The sequence below is a fragment of the Serinus canaria genome, chromosome 21 (genome assembly GCF_022539315.1).
Source record: "Serinus canaria isolate serCan28SL12 chromosome 21, serCan2020, whole genome shotgun sequence".
Taxonomy (NCBI): domain Eukaryota; kingdom Metazoa; phylum Chordata; class Aves; order Passeriformes; family Fringillidae; genus Serinus; species Serinus canaria.
This window is the reverse complement of record NC_066334.1, coordinates 3,377,056-3,397,363: the sequence shown is the minus strand read 5'-3', so window position 1 is coordinate 3,397,363 and position 20,308 is coordinate 3,377,056. Positions and strand designations below refer to the sequence as shown.

The 20,308-nt window shown below is 45.6% G+C and overlaps 1 protein-coding gene across 1 annotated transcript; it reads left to right on the top strand.

The window, feature by feature from the left end:
- Positions 1–1,877: 1,877 nt before the first annotated feature.
- On the top strand, positions 1,878–18,978 carry LRRC38 (leucine rich repeat containing 38). The gene is made up of 2 exons (XM_009095611.4): positions 1,878–2,646; positions 16,813–18,978. The coding sequence occupies exons 1-2, from the start codon at positions 1,899–1,901 to the stop codon at positions 17,064–17,066; spliced, it is 1,002 nt and encodes a 333-aa protein (XP_009093859.2). The 5' UTR covers positions 1,878–1,898; the 3' UTR covers positions 17,067–18,978.
- The last annotated feature ends 1,330 nt before the right edge of the window (positions 18,979–20,308 follow it).

The following is a 20,308-nucleotide window of genomic DNA, read 5'->3' as shown; positions in this document are numbered from 1 at the left end:
ATATCAATTGCAGTTATTTGTTGGTGCCAATTCAATGAATCCTGACGCTCCCCCCCAAGAGTTGTTTTGCATATTTGGGTTTTTCTAATTGGAGGCAGCCTCTCAAACTGCCATTCCCTCTGTAATTTATAGGTAAATACTTTAAATAATCACCTCAGGAATTGGTTTGGGTTTTACCCTGGTGGTTTATAGAGGCATCTTTGCCCATATCTTTCTGGGTGGTGTTTTCAAAGTAATTTCAGACCTGAAAGGCACCTGGAGCAGGATGTGTCCTCATGGGAGGGATCCAGAGGCTGTTTCAAGGTGGTTTAGCTAAAGACCCATGAATTAGAAACGAGGTGTGCTGCAAAGTGTGAGAGAGGCATAAACCTTGACATGTTCATTTCCTTAGAGCATGGAAATGCTGAGGGTGGAAGGGACCTCTGGAAATCAACTTGAACTTGTCCAGTGCCCTGCTCGAGCACCAGAGGCAGAGCAAGTCTGCCCAGGGCTGTCCCCAGCTGGGTTTGGGGTGGCACTCAACCTGTGTGGGAGCCTGGCCACCCTCACAGGCAGAGAAGTGTTTCCTTGTGTCCAGGTGGTTTTGTTTTGTTTGGTTTTGTTGTGTTTGTGGTTGTTGTTTGCTGCCTCTTTGTTCCCTCCCAGCTGTTCAGGCACACACCAAAGGAGAGGTGAGGGATGCTGCTCCCACTGTTTGAGTTCAGGCACAGGGATCTTGGAGGAAAGGCTGTCTGAGAAGGAAAGTTTTATCCCCTATTCTGCATGAAAAATACTCAGAATCCAGTTATAAAATATGACCTTAAATTGAAATTCCTGGCCTCTCTTTGACCTGAGAATGAGCTTGCCAAAGGTGTTTGGCTTTGTGCTCCCCACATCAGGATGCACCCACCCAAATACCACCTGCCTCTAGAAAAATCTTCCACCACAGCACACAGGGGTGACCCCAGACTCTGCTTACACACCCTGCATCAAGAGGGAGGGATGGAGTTAAAAGCTGAGTGTGTAGCTGGCTGAGGACTTGCCTTTGTGGGTGTGGGTTTGAGGGTGTCAGGAGAACACAGATGCCTCTCTGCAAAATCATTTCTGCTGTCCCACAGGACAGGCAGATTGACTGTCAAATATTTCAACCCCCTGAAAATGAAAAAAAGCAGTTCAATTTTAACCAGCTAAAGATTTGATCCACAATTTGCACTTTCATGTGGCCCAACAGACATTACTGCTGCTGTAGAAGAAAGTAGATTTTTGGGTCATTAAAACAGGAAGGAAAAGCCCCTCACTTTGGAGACCTTGTTGCTGCTCTAGGTTATTCTTCTTTGTTAAAAGATACTGAGTCAGATTTAGATAATGTGAACAGGCTTGCCCTAAGAGCTGAGGAATCCAGAAACAGCACAAAGCAGAGCTCCTTGTCTTTGGGCTGCCCCCTTCTGCTCCCTGTTTCACAAAGAAAAGGGAAACCCGTCCTCAGTTTCTTCCAGACTGCATTTTCTCTCTGGTAAATATATTTTCTACAATAAGTGACCTCAGCAGGCATCCAGGACACTGCCTGACCCTCTCTTGCTGCTGTTCACCTTGATGGAGGCTCCTGCTGAGAAACACAGTGAGTGATCTCATCGGGGATTTTTACCTGAGGGGCTTTTTAAGCAGAAGCTGTTGCTGTCAGAGTCACAGGATCAGGTGTGATTTCCCCTTTGCTGGAATAGACAGCAAATATTTAAACGGGCTCCGGGCTTTTTTTAGCTCACAAAAGCAAGGGAGTCCTTTGAAAGATCCTCCGTGTGCCCAATCATCTCTTTCCTCACCCTGTACAGCATCATAATATCCTGACAGTGTAAATCCTCACATTTGCCTCCCTCCCTCCCTGCTCCCTCCCCCTCCAGGCTGCTGCTATCGGATCTGTGATGATATGTGATCTCCTGGATACAATCAGACACACACACAAGTACCAGGCACTCCTGTGCAGCCCAGCAAAATGTCTTTCTCCTGAAGTGGTGCTCATCACAGCCTCCAGATCCTTGACGATGTTGCCATGCTTCCCTTCCTGCCTCCTGCCTCTTGCTGCCTTTGCCTGCCTGCTTTTCCTGCCTGGGGCTCGTCTCTGCCCTGCAGTTTGTAGCTGTATGGACTATCACACCATCGACTGCCGGGACCAGGGGCTCCCGAGCGTTCCCAACCCCTTCCCCTTGGATGTACGGAAACTTCTGATCGCCGATAACAACATCCAGGCAATTCCAGCTGACTTCTTTATATTTTATGGAGATCTAGTCTATTTGGACTTCAGGAACAACTCCCTCACCTCTTTAGAAGAGGGCACTTTCAGCAGTTCTACCAAACTGGTGTATTTAGACTTAAGCTACAATAATTTAACCCAGCTGGACGCTGGGATATTCAGATCAGCAGAGAAGCTGATCAAACTGAGCCTTGGAAACAACAACCTGGTGGATGTGGACGAGGCTGCTTTTGAGAACCTGGACCAGCTCCAAGTGTTAGAATTGAATGACAATAACTTACAGAGCCTGAACGTGGCAGCCCTGGAAGCTCTGCCCTCGCTGAGGACCATCCGCTTGGAGGGCAACCCCTGGGTGTGTGACTGTGACTTTGCCAACCTCTTCAGCTGGATCCAGGACAACGCATCCAAGCTGCAGAAAGGTAAAGCTCCGTGGGTCTGTGTGTGCCTGGAGGTGCAGGATGGCTCCTGCTCCCATTGTCTGTGTGCCTGCCCTTTGCTCAGGCTGTCACTGCATGCTCCCAACAGAACAGCCCCTTCAATTCACGTTGGATTCTTTTAGCAGAGGGTCCTCCTCCCACTTAGGAAATAAAATTTAAAAATGAAGCCTTAATGATTTTGATTTACAGACTAAACTTGCACAGGCAGTGAAAGAGGCTTTTCAAATCCATTCAGCCCAGAGCTGGTTCTCTTCCAGACTTCATTTTCTCTCTGGTAAATATATTTTCTACAATAAGCCCTTTGAGCAGCTAAATATTCTGTGCCAGCTCCTTAGGAAAACTGGTTTTCCTCTCATTTTTCTGATCAGTTATGAAGCTGCTACAAAAGAGTTAAATCCCCATTTTATGCAACTGTGATCATCAGCCCCTTCCTGGAAGTGTTTAGTTGTGATGCTCTGTGTTTGAAATGCTTCAGCATCTCAATTTGGGCTCTTTTCATTAAAAAAAACCACTGCTTCCAATATGAGAAATAAACTGAGGTGACTTTAGAACCCCCCAAAATGCAAGATATGTAATCCTGCTGTTTGAGCCAGTCATTTTTAGAAAGGCACAGGGGGAAAAATAAAAGTGTTAAGACTGCCATGTCTGGGGAATGCAGACTCCTACTCCACATGTCCCAGCAGACCCCAGAGCCTCTCCTAACCCAGCTCTGGCAGGAGATCATCTCACAGTTCATGTCTCCAAACTGGCACCAGGGCATCCACTCCTGCCATGGAGCAGCACCAGCTGCTCCCAAATCCTGCAGAGTGCTGGCAGCAGGAAACTTTGGGAGGGCACACAGGGGACACTTTCCACAAGCCCAGTTTGCTCCCAGCCCCATCCAACCAAGCCTGGAACCCTTCCAGGGATGGGGCAGCCACAGCTGCTCTGGGCACCCTGTGCCAGGGCCTGCCCACCCTCACAGGTGTCAGGAGAATTCATCCACAAGCACCAGAGGTTTGTGTCCAAAAAAGGAGACAGAGGAGTCCTTTGGCTTCATTCCAATCAAGGCAGAGGCCATGGGGCATCCCCTGGGGTCTCTCCAATTTTTGGAGGACACAGCCTCCTTTTTATCCCAATTTCCAGCCACATTTCCCTTCTCTCTTTCCCCATTTCTGAGGTACTTGAGAGGTTCAGACTCCCCAGAACACCTGATCCCAAAGATTCCCCTCTAATGTACAACTCTCCCTTTTCATCTTTAACTCTTACAGAATTCAGGGGTTTTTCATCCCCATTGTTTCTTTCATCTTTCAATGTCTAATTTCATTTATCAGCAAACCTGAAGTTTATTTGTAAAAGCAAATCTCTTTTTCCATTCACCAATCAGTGGAACCCTCCCCATTGTTTCTTTTCTCTCCCAGTGCTGGTTTTATCTCCCAGCAGACCCACAGCTGGTTTGGAAAGACAAATCCACTGCTCCTCTCACAGGGAAGGATTTTTCCCCATATCCCATCTGAACCTGCTCCCTGTGGGTTGGAAGCTGTTCAGTGTCCTGCCACTCCAGGTTCAGTTATTCAGGTTCTTCCCATGCTTGTGAAAGTTTATACTTATATCAAAGATACACTGATACCTAAGTATACCTTACTTATGCCACCTTAAAATTTAATATCCTATACTAACAACACAACCAACTAACCTAAAAAAATGCAATTAAAAAATGCCCAACAACCATAAAAATTCTAAACAAACAAATCCTAAGATTTAACCCTTTTCTAAAACAATAAAAACTTTACAAAACACTAATCCTCCTTAATTTCAACAAAGAAAACAAACATAAAATAGAAGAAAATAAACAAATATAATAAAAACCTAAACAAATAAAAAATATAAAAAATAAATCCTAAATGACAAAAAAAATAACCTTTAACTAAACTTTTCTTATATAACCATAAACAAAAGCATTTTTTTCCTATAACACAAAAACTACATTTAAAAAAACCCCAATAACTTAAAACAAAAAATACAATAACTTATACATTATATAAAAATATGATAGACATATATGATATTTGTAGATCATATACGTATATCATACAATATATTATATTTATCATACAATATATGATCTTTGTATGATATTTGTACATAATATACATTTGTGTATACATGATATTTGTATATATGACATTTGTACATTGTTATCATACAATATATGATATTTGTATATAAAAATAACATAAAACCAACAAATAAAAGATTATTACCCTCTATCTTCAATAATGTCCCATGCTTGTGACCTTGGGGAGCATCTTTCTAGTACACTCAGCCATTGCCCTGAATATTCTTAGCTGCAGGTCAGCTGTTCTAAGGAAGAAGTGATTTGAGGAAAAAGTGGTTTGTTTTTTTTTCCTCTCTGTGTCAGTGAAACTTTGATCTGGATTCTTTCTAACCCAAACCTGAGTTATCCCAGCTCTCCTGATGCTTTAGCTGAAGTTGGCTCAGTTTGAATCAAGTGTTTGTCTGTCTCTAGTGTTCACCAGCAGTTCACTTTCTCCAGGCTTTTACTGAACTTCCAGGCTCTTCCCCTTGATCCTGATCTGTGCAGGCTGAGTCTGTCCTGCCTCTTCCCCTGCTGCCCCTCAATGTTTTAAAGTGTATCTGAATTTATGTCAGGCCATCTCAAGGGAGTGAGCTTTCCTGCAGCACTCCCATTTCCCAGGGTCTCCCCAGCTCAGAGATGCTCTCCCGGCATTTCCCCCATCCACAGTTGTGGATGAGGGAAATGCTGGGAGAGCATCTCTGAAAAATAATTGATCCAGATCTTCCAAACTTTAGCTAGGACTTGATTTGGGAAGGCAAAGAGGGAAGGAGCAGATGTTGAGGTGGTTGATTTGGTCAGAGCTGTCCTGCAGGGATTTGGATTGCTGCCTGGAGTGAGCACCCTGCTCTCTGCACAGCCAGCCGTGCCAGGAGAGATGGGCAGGGGGGCAGAAATGCACCAGGGCTCCTGGAGAGCTGCTGCCACAAACCACTGCTGAGCTTGGGAGGGTCCCCAGACCAGGTGAGAGATGAGAATCTGACTCTGTGGTCTCAGAAGGCTGATATTATATCATAATCATATCATATCATATCATATCTCATATTTATTGTATTATATTAAAGAATGCTATACTAAATAATACTGGAAGGATACAGACAGAAGGTTTAACAAGAATGATAACAACTCATGACTGACTCCTCAGTCTGACACAGGTGATGGTGGTTGGTCACTAAGTCAAAACAATTCACATGAAACCAATCAAACAATCACCTGTTGGTAAACGATCTCCAGACCACATTCCAAAGCAGCAAACACAGGAGCAGCAATCAGATAATTACTGGTTTTTTTCTTTTCTGAGGCTTCTCAGCTTCCCAGGAGAAAAAATCCTGGTGAAGGGATTTTTCAGGAAATATGACAGTGACAAGGGTCTCCTTTAATAAAGCCCCAAAACATTCTTCACAAAGGTGACTGCAAAACCAACCCCAAAAAAAGTCTCAATGTATTTCTCAACGATTTTTTGAAATACATGGCCACAGTTGCATGCCTTGCAAAACAACTTTTGGAAAGTCAGAGTTCAATTATTTTAACTGCAGAAGTTCCATTTTAACTACAAAACTACATTTACCATACCATTAAAATGTTAACACAGCACTAGTAACCAATAGAACATAATGCATACAGCAAATATCTGCCATGTAATCTGCCCTTTTCCCAGAATGAAGCCAAAGCAGCAGGATGTGCCTGTCTGAGGAAGTCCCTGAGCAGCTGAACTGCTCCCCAAGCCCAGGCCCTGCTCCACCTCCCACTGCAGGGAGCTCTCAGCCCAAGCTGCCCTTGGCTTCTACAAAAGAAACACCAAACTGATTTAAAAAGGGGAGTTCTGTCTCTGTGAACTGAAATCTGGATAATTGATCCTGAAGGCCTGTCCCTCTGTAATTAAGGTTTCTGGAGGACTCAGTGACAGGAACAAAAGCTGTGCTTCAGCTCATTAGTTCGGCAGGAGGCTCCTCTTTCCTCCTGGCACAGGACCAGAAAGAGCTGGTGAAGTTCTCCCTTCTGCTGACCTGCCTGCCCAGCTGGAAAAGGCTGGGGAGGCTCTGCCCAGCTGAGCTGCCTCTGCTCACCCAGCCTGTTGCTTCACACAGACAGCTGGGCTTTCAATGATTTTACAGATTTCAGCATTTATTCATCTCGCCTAAATCTGAAATAAAGGCTGAGCTGGCATTAGGGGAATACCATCCCCAGATGATACCCTCATCCTGGTAAATTTGCAGGCAGAATTAAATTTATTTAATTAATTAAAATAATTAATTTTAATAATTAAATTGTGCAGGCAGAATTTTAAATTTATTAAAAAACAGCACTAAAATTTCCTGATTTAACCTAGCACTTTAAAACAGCAAACACATTTTTTTTTACCATACAGAGAAATCGAATCCAGCATTTTCTTCATGCTGCAACACAAAACTCCAATTTCCCCCCCGATTTGGTTAGTAATTGATTAAAAACAGATCAGTGAGCATAGTACAAAGAAGGCAAAGGAACTGTGAAGAGCAGTGGAATTGGTGATAAGGGGAAAAAATAGGAAAGTTCTTTTCCCTGGAGAAGACAAAGGGTTTGCAGTTGGTCCCAATGGTTAAGTCCAAGATTTATAAAGATTTTCAGTAGAAGGATGTTTGGTTGTGCAGGCATTTGCTACACTTGAATGGCTTTTGGTGGCAAATGGTACACATTGAAACCTTCACATCAGAGGAGAATGGATATTAAGAATTTGGGATTTTTATTTTTTTAAGAGAGGAGTTGCTGTAAGATCTTTATCCCTACAAAGACAAGTATGAAAACTTTCAGAGAAGGCTTTACTCCATGGGGCCATGAAAAGTCATAGAACCAAAAAACAGCTTGAAAGAACAAATGCCTAAGTTGGTCTACAAAAATACACTCAGCGCCTTCTCACATGGGCCAGGCTTTCTTCTGCTTCCAGAGCTTGTTGTTCATCACATTGATCTTGGCTAATATTGCACTTTTCTTTTTCCCCCTCATCTTTAGCCTCGTCCTTTCAGCAATACTGTTTGAAACTCAGGGCTCAGCCAGCACAAGGTTGTCACTGGTGCAAATGACAGAGCAGAGGGTTATGAACCTTCCATTTCACTGTTTAAACACAAAGGGCTTTGATGGAATAAATTTCTGCTGAAACTCCTAGTTTAAAATTAGAGCAAAAGACATTTCTTGAACCTCTCTGAGGACCCCATTGGGATGAAGGGATTGGACTCAGATAAATGCCTGTGACAAAGCCATACAAGTAATCTGCAATGGCCACACTCAAGGGCTCTGTTGACATTTCTGTTGCTGATTTTTATTTTCTGTGAACATGCTTTGGGCAGCTGTGACCTTGTTTGCTAATGACTAAAGTATTTTTAACACACTTTTAATTAGAACTTAAGTGCTCCTTGGAGTGTGACTCCAGTGTCACCTTTCTGTCATCTTGCCCTCATTTTGCTTTTTACTTCCTTTCTTCCCCTTTTGTTCAGGAAGTTGTATACAGTTTCTGGGATTAATTAATATATTTGTTTAGTTATTTAAGTTCCCCACTACCCCTTGCAAGAATTAAAAATTTTGCTGCTCTCTATACAAACAGCATTAAACAGACTTTTAGCAAAGGTTTAGACTGAGCATTTTTATGGGTGGCCTTTGCACATTTGTATTTCCAGGAAAAACTTGTTCAGAAGTGGCCAGAGACAGAATTCCAAATAGATTTGTGCTGTGACAAATAAAATAGATGTTCTGAATGTCTGAAATTGAAGTGCCAACGTTGAGGTGAGGACTGGTGCTCCGGGCTCATCTGACCAACCCCTGCTCCATTTGGGAAAGCTCTGGGTGGGGGCTGCACAATTCTAAGATATCCCAAGAGGGTTTTAGTGTCAGTCCTGCCACAGATGCTGTTCAGCTGCCTGAAAGGCTTCTGTAGTTTTCATTCCTCTTTGGAATGGATGGAGAAGTAAATTCTGGTGAAGTGGCAAATTTCCAGATAAAGCAAAAGAACAGGGGAGAAGGATGGCAGGGAGAGGAGGTAGGAAAAACAAACAAACCAAGAGCAGGTGACAGTGAGGCTGTAAGCAGGAAATTCAGGCTGAGTTCAGTACTACAAGAGAGATTCAGAAGTGAGTCAGTGTAGTGAGAACCATAGAATACAATCACTGGGGTTGGACAGGACCCCTGAGGCCACCGAGTCCAACCTGTGACCCATCCCCACCTTGTCCCCAGCCTGAGTGCCACCTCCTGCCCTTCCTGGGACACCCCCAGGGATGGGCACTCCAAACCTCCCTGGGCAGCCCCTGCCAAGGCCTGAGCCCCCTTCCATGGGGAAATTCCTGCTGTGCCAACCCTGAGCTGCCCTGAGCCAGCCTGGGGCCGTTTCCTCTGCTCCTGTCCCTGCTCCCTGGGGCAGAGCCCGACCTGGGGCTGTCCCCTCCTGTCAGGAGTTTCCAGAGCCACAAGGGCCCTCCTGAGCCTCCTTTGCTCCAGGCTGAGCCCCCCCAGCTCCCTCAGCTGCCCCTCACAGGAGTTACCCTCCAGACCCCTCCAGACCCAGGGGAAAGCAGTGATCTTTCTGAGCTTGTTCAGACATTCCGTGCCATGAGGTTTCCATCTCTTGCTGCTTGGCTCTTTCTGTGATCCCATTCCAATCTGAGACCTATTGCATAACTTATTCTATAAATTAAACAACCTCTCATTCCACTAATCCAGGCCTTTAATGAGTTTGACAGAAAATATTAAATCTTTTCTTCAAAACAAAACAACATAGTGACACAGGAGGACGGGTTTTGCTTAACATTTGACCCAACAGCCAGGAAAACTGAGAGTTTTACAAATCCTCTTGACTTACCAAGTCTTTATTAGCACTTATTTGTTCATCTGCAGTGGAGAGAAGGCTCCTTGACTCCATGTACCAATTTAGAAGCTGAGTGAGCTGAGCTGGGGAGGACAGGCTGTTCTGTCCATTGCAGCCATCAGCTCTCCCCCAGCATCATGCACATGCTCCCACTCCACCAGGACAGAACACTGGAGCTGTGTGTCTGCTAAGGAATCCAAAGCCCTAAGACATTTCACACATTCAGCAGCTTTTATCCCTCTCTAGCAGAAACTCCTCACAGAAATTATATTCCTTAACAAGCACATCAAATCTGTTTCTATATATACTTATATAAATATATAATTTGATCTCCCAGACATTTTCAGTAAAATGATCTGACTGCCACTGGCTTTTCACTCTGTTTCTTCCATCCTAAGGTTATTTGGAGTGCTTCCATCTTTCACAGGTTTGAAGAAGTGAGGACAGCATTTGCAGATGTGAACACCTGATGCTGAACTTTGTATTTAGACATTGAGAAAAACTGCAAAGTACCCTCCAAAGCTGTTCTGCAAATCTTTAGAACACTTGGCCATAAAAGTTTTATTTAGGGGCCTAAATCTAGGCTTCAAGCTTTTTAAGCTTTACTGTTCTGATGGCTCAAGGCTATTTTCAATGAAATCTCATCTCACTTCAGAGGCAGTGCCTCTCTCATGGCTTATTAATACATTTGTGACAGTGTTTAGGGAGACTCAGGCAAACCATAGCTGGGAGCAAAATGACACACAAGAAACAACATGCCACACTGAAACATTTCAAATCTGTGTCAACTGCATTCAGCCACACGAGGGAACAGCTAAATTCCACCCAAAAGGGCAAATACCAATTTTACTCTGAAATAAAAACCCTGTTGTAGGGCTCTCCCATTTACTGTATCCATGGTAGTGAACACATGCAGCTCATTCAAACATTTCTGGTTTCAGAGATTTCTGTGGATGTATTTCCACACATCCCAGTGCATGTCCCAGTGTGCCTTTGCACTCTCTCACCCTGCTGTCCATTCCTGAATGTTGGGAAGTTTTTGTCCTGGCACCTGCTTTGGGTGAACTCTAAAACACCCCAAAAAAACTGAAACTTCTTAAACTTCTTCTTTTTTTCTTTTTGTTTTCCTTTTTTTTTTTAACACAGCAGCCAAAATTACAGCTGGGCAATCTCTGCCTGCTAACACACACACACCACAACATTGAAAGGATAATGAATTCCAGAAGTTCTCCAGTCTAAAATACATTTAGCATAGGGATTAGAAATAAGCAGAGACAGACACAAGAAGTCCTTCAAAACAGGGTCAAGAGGACCTGGAGAAAGTGATGCCCTCGATGTTTGTCCTTAGCTGGAGGAGAAGGAGCCCAAACTCACAGTGCAGTAGGGCAGCAGGGAAATATATCCAGGGAATCTACCCAGGGAAAACCCTGGCACAGGCAGGAGCAGGCAGGGGCAGTGCACTCCATTGTGGGATTTGCAGGGGTCCCCTGATGAAGGGAGGAATGATGAATCTGACTCCATGTTCTTAGAAGGATATTTATATTATTATATTATATTATATTATATTATATTATATTATATTATATTATATTATATCATAATCATATCATATTATATTGAAAGTATACAGACAGAAGGCTAAAATATACTAACAAAACTTGTGGCTCATTCCAGAGTCCAACACAGCTGAGCCATAATTGGCCAATAAGTAAAAACAATTCACATGAAACCAATCAAACATTCACCTGCTGGATAAACAATCTCCAACCACATTCCAAAGCAGTAAAACACAGGAGAAGCAATCAGATAATATTGTTTTCCTTTTCCCTGAGGTCTCTCAGCTTCCAGGAGAGAAGTCCTGGGCAAGGGGATTTTTCCAGAAAATGTGCCAGTGACACTCCATGGTTTAAAAACTCCTGAGCACAAGGACCTGGGAGAAAGGTGGCTGGATTCTGGCTGCAAAGTCCAGCAGGGCTCAGATGGAACAGGGTCTCTGGGCTTTTGTGGGGGCTTTGAGATGGTGAGCTCAGTCCAGTTAGAACTTTGGGGCCTTACAGCCTTGTTTGTCTCTTTTCAGTAATTCACAAGGCAATTGTTCATTATTTCCATGCAGACTGGTTTTGGGCTGCTTCCATTTTCTAGGAGGTTCAGTTATACAGGGAAAGATCTCAGCTGGGCATAGTCCTGAACAGAAACAAAGTGGTTTTAGGATCTAGCAGCAGCCTAATTGCCTAATTGCCTTGATTTATTGGCAGGGTTCAAGTGCTGGACTTGGTAAAGTTGCCCTCCTCTCATAAAAGGTGTTCAAAGTCATATTGTTCTGAAACCTGATTGGGAATTTCATTGAAATAACTCTGCCTGCATCACTTCTTTATGAACACACTTCTTTTTTCCTTTTTAAAAGCCCATCTCTCCTTTGAACACTGTGGTTCTGGAATTCCAGCATGTTCACCCTTCCCATGTCACTTAGGCAATCTCTTCCTCAGGGCACATACCTGTACCTGTATTTTCATCTTTATTTTCCCAGAGCTGAGGCAGGCCTGTGCAGAATGCAGCACCTGTGCCTTGCCTGGCACTCCAAAGCACTCAGCACCAGGGCAATGCATCTGCTCCTCTTGATGCCACAGCAGGAGGATCCAGGGTGTGTGACATTGTCCTTGGGACAGCTGGAGTCATTACAGATAATGGGATGGCCCTGACCAAAATAACCCAAGCTGGGTATTTATAGCACACTCACACTTGTTATTTCATTTACAGTCTTGTTTGGGATGAAGAAGCAACTCCTTGAATATGTTGTGGGAGCAATGAGGTAGATATATATAACTGTCATCAAGGGCTCTCTTGCTGCAGCCCAGCACCAAATACCAGGCTGCTTTGAGATGCCCTTGACAAGAATCCTGGCTGGTCTTTTAAAAGGATCAATTCTACAGAATAAATAACTTTTTTAAAAAATACAGGAAACCCCCACAAAGAAACTATAAAAATTAATACCATAGAAGTAAAAGTGTGAGAAAGCAGAGCTCTGAGGTTAAATGGCATCTCCTGTCCTCTAGAGGTTGTGTGTGGGGACAGGGATTCAATTGAGCCAATCTAGATGCAACAGAGACACACAAAGGAAAAACCCACACCCCACAATTGACACTGATCCCCTCCTAGAAACCATTCTTGAGCTCATTGCTCATGCAGAGGGTGTTTAACGCCCTGGGAAGAACAAAGATGGATCTATTGCTGGCACAGAGGGACAGAGCAGCAGTTCTCAGGACTCCTGTGTCACAAGAACCACCTAAGAATGGTGCAAAGCCAGGGCTGGAGGGAAGGAGGCAGAGGAACTGGGTTTGTCCATCTCTCACCTTTAGCAGGTGTGTGACCTGCAGTGATGGTATTGTCAGGGGAAGAGTTGGGAGCTCTGGTGCAACAACCACTGCATCAGCTTTGGAAGGAGAAATTCCTTGTGCCACCAGAGACAGAACTGCTGCTCTGGCTGGTGGCTGCTCCACATGAACAGCCTGTTCCAAATCCTCTTTGGAGTCCCAAGAAAAGCTTCTGTTTGGCTGTGCTGGGTTTTTCAGGGTGTCACGACTCAGCAAAGACAAACAGGACTGACCAACAATCCCTTCCCTCGCTGCCCTGCCCTCACCCAGCTCTGCAGCCTGCCCTGGCTGCTCCAGCCCAGCTTTAGGGGCTGCCCTGGGTGTGCACAGAGCTCAGCTCTCTCCAGTCTCTTGGAAGAGGAGGTGCCTGCACAGCGTGGCTGAAGCTCAGGCTGGGAGCCAGCGAGCCCTGCCCTGCTCTGTGGGGCTGTATTTCATCTTCTGGCATCTGTGATTCCAAGAACTAACAATTCTCTAAAAACTCGAGGCCACAGAAGCCTGTTGGGCTGTCACAGAATAAAGCAAGTAGCAAATCCCCATCTTATCTACTTGGTTTGAGAACATGACCTAGATTCCAGTACCCATGGCTACATGGAGAGGAGCATCTTTATTCCTCCTTATTGTACAATGAGCCTCAAAATCCTTGCAGTACACTGATTCTCACAACAAGAAATACCCTCTGAGTGCCTGGGTGTGCTGCAGATCCTTTGCTGTTTGCATTCTGTGTGCTGTGATGTAAAGGGAAAGCAGCAGGGAAATGGGAACAGAGCTCACAGTGCCCAGGCCAGCCTGGATCCATGGCAGAGCTGCTGGGAATGAAGGAGTGAGCTCCTGTCCCTGTCTGGGATCCTGGGCAAAGGTTACCATGGCAAGTTTCCTCTCAAGCCAAAGGCTGCAGGATGTACAACTGCTCAGCACAAGAGTTTTCTTTTGGAGCCTTCTTTGCTCTCTTTATTTTTAAATATATTCTTTTTTCCCTTCCTCCCTTATCCAGATCTGATATTCCATCCCATCACTCCAGCACAGAAGTATTTTAAATGCTGCCAGTTGAGAATTTCTTTTGTAGCTGGACAGAAATTTTAAAAGGTAGAGTTGCTTATGGTCACCTGTGCCCTCTTTCTTTTGAGGAGCTTGACTCAGATGCTCTGAAAGCAGCAGTTCTCAACCTAAGATTGATTTCTTGTACAGAAACACCATTGTACAAAAAAACCTTGTTTTTTCTTGTGCTTGCTACAAGTGAAATGGAACTTGTGTAGGTGCTCTATTCACTTGGTGCAGGTTTTCCTGCCAAAATGCTGCAGTGATCTTCTCACATTAGCAAGGAGTTTCCTCTTCAAATGAATTTGCAGTATGTAGCACTCATGCAACTGCTTTGATTACTGTCAGGATTACATTTATTTACCCAAAAAAAATCTTTGCTTTTTAACATCTGATTTAAAAGACAAAGGTATTGGAATTCCAGCCTATAACTTTTCACTCATTTCTCATGGTTCTGAATAGGGAAGGATATTCCTCTGTCCCCCATTTTGCTGACTCTGATTAATGCCTAGAGCTGCTACTTCCAAGTCTTACTGAAGTGAAAATGTGATTTGTTGGCCAGCTCTCAGTTGTTTCAGTAGGAAGGCTTGCAGGGCAGGCAGGGGAGGGCAGGTTGTATCTCCTCAGTCTCTGTGTGCTCAGGGGCTCCAGGGTGTCAGCTTGTGCAGAACACATCAACATTGCAGGGTGACATTTCCAGAAGTCTGGAAATCAAAGGATTTGTTCCATCCAGAGGGTGTTTGAAACCATGCAGCTGCTTTCTCCTCCAGGTCAGTTCTGATGACAGGAGGTCTCACAGATCTCCAGAGCAAGTTGTGTAAAGTAAAGGCACAGCAACCCCAGGAGAAAGTGATGCATCTGCCTCCATCTTATCAGAAGGATAATTAATTACTTTATTATACTATATTATTCTATATTATATTACATTAAATCTAAACTCAATCTGCCAAGCACCCAAGTGCACTCCACTGCCCAGAATCTCCTGACTGTCAGTGACAGTCCCAACACACACCTGGATCCAACTGGTCACTGAATCAAAACACTCCCACCAGAATCCCATTACCAATTCCCTTCAGGTAAACAATCTTCCACCATGAATTCCACCCATGAACAAACACAGGAGCAGTAAATGAGATAAGAATTGTTTTTTCTGTCTCTGAGGCTCAGAGAATACCACCCCCAGAAATACCCTTGGGAAGTTGTTGTGCCTTGCTTTTCTCTGTGAAGAGGAGCACTAACTGAGATAAGAATTGGTTTGGGTTTTTTTTTCTCTGAGGTTCAGAGAACGTGAAACCCAGAAATATCCTTGGGAAATTGTGCCTTGCTTTTCTCTGTGAAGGGAAGTGCAGCCACAGTTGTGCTTGTTCCCCATCTGCTGTGCATGGCCAGTGCTCAGGAACACCAACACCAAACCAGCCTGGATTTGGGCAGCAGTGTGCCTGCAGCAACCACTGAGCCTGGGCCAGGCTGGTGCTGGCACTGCTGGGCAGCTCTCAGGACGTTCCCAGGCAGAGCAGCAGGAGAAAGAGGGAAATCAAAAACTGGAGGAAAGCCACAGAACTTTAGGCAGACACGACAGACACAGGATGGCTTTTAGGGATCAAAATTTAATACAGTCCTCGTGACAAGGTCAAGTAGGTCAGGGTGATAATTGGTTTGCCAGTGGAATTAACTAAAACTCCTTCTCAAATCAACACAACAGCTGGGCTGGGCTGGATCCAGACAGGCAGGGCAGCACCACCAGCCCAAGAGCCTGGGCTGAGCACAGACCACCACATGCCACAGCCATGCAGCCACAGGAGAGCTGTGATTCACAAAGGCAGGGGGAATCTTATGGTCACCATCCCTTGTTTAAAGTGGCACCACGGCCTGTGGGATGGAAATGCCACGTTGTGTGGGCATGCAGCAAGGCAGAGCCCAAAGCAGAGAGACCTGGGATCACAGGGAGAGAAGTGGATCAAGTAACTCAGCAGCAGATCTCATATCATTAACAATTCTTGCATTTCCCCTTCACATTCATGCCCTTAATAGTGAGACAAAAGCTGCCTTGCCAGCAGCCCCACAGGCTTAATTCACTCCCTTCTAGCCCTGGAAATCTGTCCCCAGATGTCTCCCCATGGAGAGGGAGCTGGGCATGTGCAGTGAACTGTGTGCTTTTACCATCCAGGACCCAACTCTATTCTCACCACTTCGTAAATCTGGGGGTTTTTGCTCTCACTACAAAGAGCCCAGCTCCTGGCACTCTCCAGCAATGCAGGGAGGAACAATATCTGTCAGTCTGCATGGCCTCAGGGCAGCCAGAGAGAAAGGGAGGAAGCAGGTCACAGACAAACAAGCATCCATTAAACCCAAACTCTTGTTTGACCAGGAAAAAAAAACCCAAACAACTCTTTTCCATGTAGTTTGGAACTGCATGGAAAAAAAGTCATGTAGAAGGGTGTGAAAGGAACTTCAGTATCTCTCTTACCCTGTTTTGGAGTCAGAGTTTGTGCTCAGAGGGAGTAGCTGGGAATTGCTTTCAGGCCTCCAGGCTGAGATGCATCTGAATTTCAACATTCACTTTAATTCCTCCAAACCATGGTCCTAGGTCACACCTGATCCCTGGAAGGCTGCAGATGAAATAACTTAATTTCCAGGAGCTGCTCAAAGGGGCTGTGTGATGGCTTTTGGATAGTAGCAGATTTTGTTCCATTTTCCCCTGAATATTGTACAATTTCATAAACCTGGAATTAACCCTAAAACTTCTCTTCAGCCATTCAATCTCCGACCCAGAACAACAGAAGAACTCATCCACATTCTGCTGATTTGTTTCCCTTTCCTCTTCCTTGCAGGTCTCCATGAAATCCAGTGCTCCCTGCCTGTGGAGAACAGGAGGATCTTTCTGAATGAGTTATCTGAGGTCAGCTTCAGTGAATGCAAATTCAGTTTGTCACTGACAGACCTTTTCATCATCATCTTCTCTGGAGTGGCCGTGTCCATTGCTGCCATCCTCTCCAGCTTCTTCTTGGCCACCCTGGTGCACTGCTTCCAAAGGTGTGCTCCCAGCAAGGATGATGATGAAGATGAAGATGACTGTGAGGACTGAACTCATCAAAATCCTTAATATTCCTTGGTTTATCAGTTACCAGATCATCAGCCAAAGTCAATGAGGAAAAGAAGCAGAGTGGAAGCTGTAACCATGACTTAACTCACAGTGTGGAAGGATCCCTCCTGCTGTCACAGGCAGGAATGGCAGAGCTGGCACTGTCACCTCCTCTTGCACACGTGCCCTGCTGCAATCAGACCAGGTTCATTTCCATGGTCCTTAACCAAACACTGCATTTAAGCTTGAGGATTGAAGGAAAAAGGGGGGGGGAAGCCAAAAAAATGCTCCAATTTTTTAAAAGATGAGTTTCCAGATTGTCCTGACGAAATGCAGATTTTCATAAGTGCTTGAAGCTTGTTCTGGATACACTTAGAAAATGACTGGATGAATGGACCTGTTTCAGGTTGAAAATACAGAAGCAATTCAAAACAGTATCCTTCCTAGATCTAAGTACTGGGAGATTCTACCAAAACTCACACAAAATGCAATTAAAATGATTCCTAGAATTGTAGAAAGCATCAGAGGAAGGCTGGCATTTTCCCCCTCCAAAAGTTCTCCAGAAACATTCATCCTCCATTTAACGACAGCAATTGCAGGCACCATTCAGCAAAAAAAAAAAAATAAATTATTTCTGTAAGTGAATATGATTTTGGATCTGAGTCATCCACTGCAGATGCCTGGCACTTCTTTGGTCATGGCACAAATACTAAATTTAACATCCTTTTGCATTTTTAGATGCAGTGAAGTAAAGGATTTCCCTCCCCAGTAGCTGTTGCAGCATCCAGTCCATTTAGCTATTTTAAAGCACTAAGGGCTATATTCTGCTCCTGGTTATACTGGAATAACCCAAATGAGATGAACACCACCATCCAAATTGGCAACTGTAGAAACAAAAGTGAAATCTGGCCCAACATATTTCTGACTGTATTATAGGTTTGTCAAAACTTGAGCTCTTCTATATGATGGTAGATATTTTTGTTAAAATTTAAAAAGACATTTATTACAAGAGATTTTTGGAATAGTGCTGGACAGCTTTTTAGGATAAGTATATTTTTAAAATATTTGAAATGGAAATATTTTTTTAAAGCTCTGTGTATTTAAATTGTTATCTAGAGTAGCTGCGAGGGCTTAAAGTACTGAACAACTTAGTAATATCCAGCTAAGGACTGTTGCTATTATAAATAATTAGAGCTGATAAAAAGTAGCATTTGTTTCACTACTGTAAATGCCATTATTTCTTTTGAAAAGCACTCTTTGTTCAAAATTCTGCCTTGCTCAGTAGGAGGGAGTCACCCTGTGGGGTCCATCAGCACTCCTGGGGATCCCCCCAGCAGGGGTCAGCTGGAAAACCTTCCCTGAACGCAGTCTGTCTGTCTGTCTGTCCGTGCCTCAGCTCCAGGACCGACAGCCTGACCACCACACCAACTCTGATCCCTCGGAGAGATTGGGGCTGCAGGGGAGAGCCCTGCCCCGGGGCTGGGCCGGGGATCTGCCCTGTCCGTCTGTCCTGGGGGCTGTGCCTGGGATCTGCCCTGTCCGTCTGTCCTGGGGGCTGTGCCTGGGATCTGCCCTGTCCGTCTGTCCTGGGGGCTGTCCTGGGATCAGCCCTGTCCATCTGTCCCGGGGATCTGCCCTCTCCAGCTGCCCTGAGGATCAGCCCTGTCTGTCTGTCCTAGGGCAGTGGGGCTGCCCTGTCTGTCTGTCTGTCCTGGGGCAGTGGGGCTGCCCTGTCTGTCTGTCTGTCTGTCCTGGGGCAGTGGGGCTGCCCTGTCTGTCTGTCCTAGGGCAGTGGGGCTGCCCTGTCTGTCTGTCTGTCCTAGGGCAGTGGGGCTGCCCTGTCTGTCTGTCTGTCCTAGGGCAGTGGGGCTGCCCTGTCTGTCTGTCTGTCCTGGGGCAGTGGGGCTGCCCTGTCTGTCTGTCTGTCCTGGGTGCCGTGTGTCCTGGCAGTGGGCTGCCCTGTCTGTCTGTCCTGGGGCAGTGGGGCTGCCCTGTCTGTCTGTCTGTCCTGGGCAGTGGGGCTGCCCTGCTGTCTGTCCTGGGCAGTGGGGCTGCCTGTCGTCTGTCTGTCCTGGGGCAGGGGGCTGCCCTGTCTGTCTGTCCTGGGGCAGTGGGGCTGCCCTGTCTGTCTGTCTGTCTGTCCTGGGGCAGTGGGGTGCCTGCTGTGTCCTAGGCAGTGGGGCTGCCTGTCGTCGTCTGTCTGTCCTGGGGCTGCTGGGGTCTGCCCTGTCTGTCTGTCCGGGGCAGTGGGGCTGCCTGTCGTCTGTCAGGCAGTGGGGCTGCCGTCTGTGTCTGTCCTGGGGCAGTAGGGCTGCCCTGTCTGTCTGTCTGTCTGTCCTGGGGCAGTGGGGCTGCCCTGTCTGTCTGTCTGTCCTGGGGCAGTGGGGCTGTCCTGTCTGTCTGTCTGTCTGTCCTGGGGCAGTGGGGCTGCCCTGTCTGTCTGTCTGTCCTGGGGCAGTGGGGCTGCTCGGGGTGTGCCGAGCGCTGGTCACAGCCAGGAGAGGGTTTCAGTTTATTCCCTGCACTCTCCTTCCCTTGTCAGGATTGTTCCTTCTGAAACAACACCGGGACAGAACTGAGCAGGACAGTGAGAGCCTACTCAGTATCAAAGCTGTCTTACTCCAGTACAATTCCTTCAAGAAAAATGGAATTACATGATTTTCACTGTGTAGTGCCATGATTATTAACAACACAAATATATTTATAATTTCAACCCGGGTTTCGATGTTTATTTATAGGTGGGAATGAAAAAGCACAAAACCTGTGCCTGATTCACCTTTTCTAAGGGAGGTTTTGGGGGGTGGTTGGAAACACAGGTTGCCCAGTGCAGCTCCTCACCACCTCCCTTTCCCACAAACACAGATCTGTTACCAACAGTTTTATATTTAGAGCCCTGCAAATTGTTCAGTCATGGAATAGGAAACTGGGTCACACTTGTAATGGACTCCAAACTCACAAAATGATTTGTCCTACCCAACCTCCCAGGGAGTCCCCAGTGATGTTTCAGCAAACATCTGCCCTGCCCTGGCCATGGATTCTTGGCTCTGTGTCAGGAAGGCTGAGCCATTTGCAGAGGGAAATCAAACTCAGCTATTTTGGCTCTGCTCTCACTCGCAGGTTCACCTCACCCTGCTGTGGTGCCTCAGAAGGAAATGTAAATTTGTTTATGGTTTGTAGCTTTTTGTGGAACCCCCCCCCAAGCCCTGGGAGCTCTGGTGCTGTTTGGGAGGTAGAGCAGGAGGAGC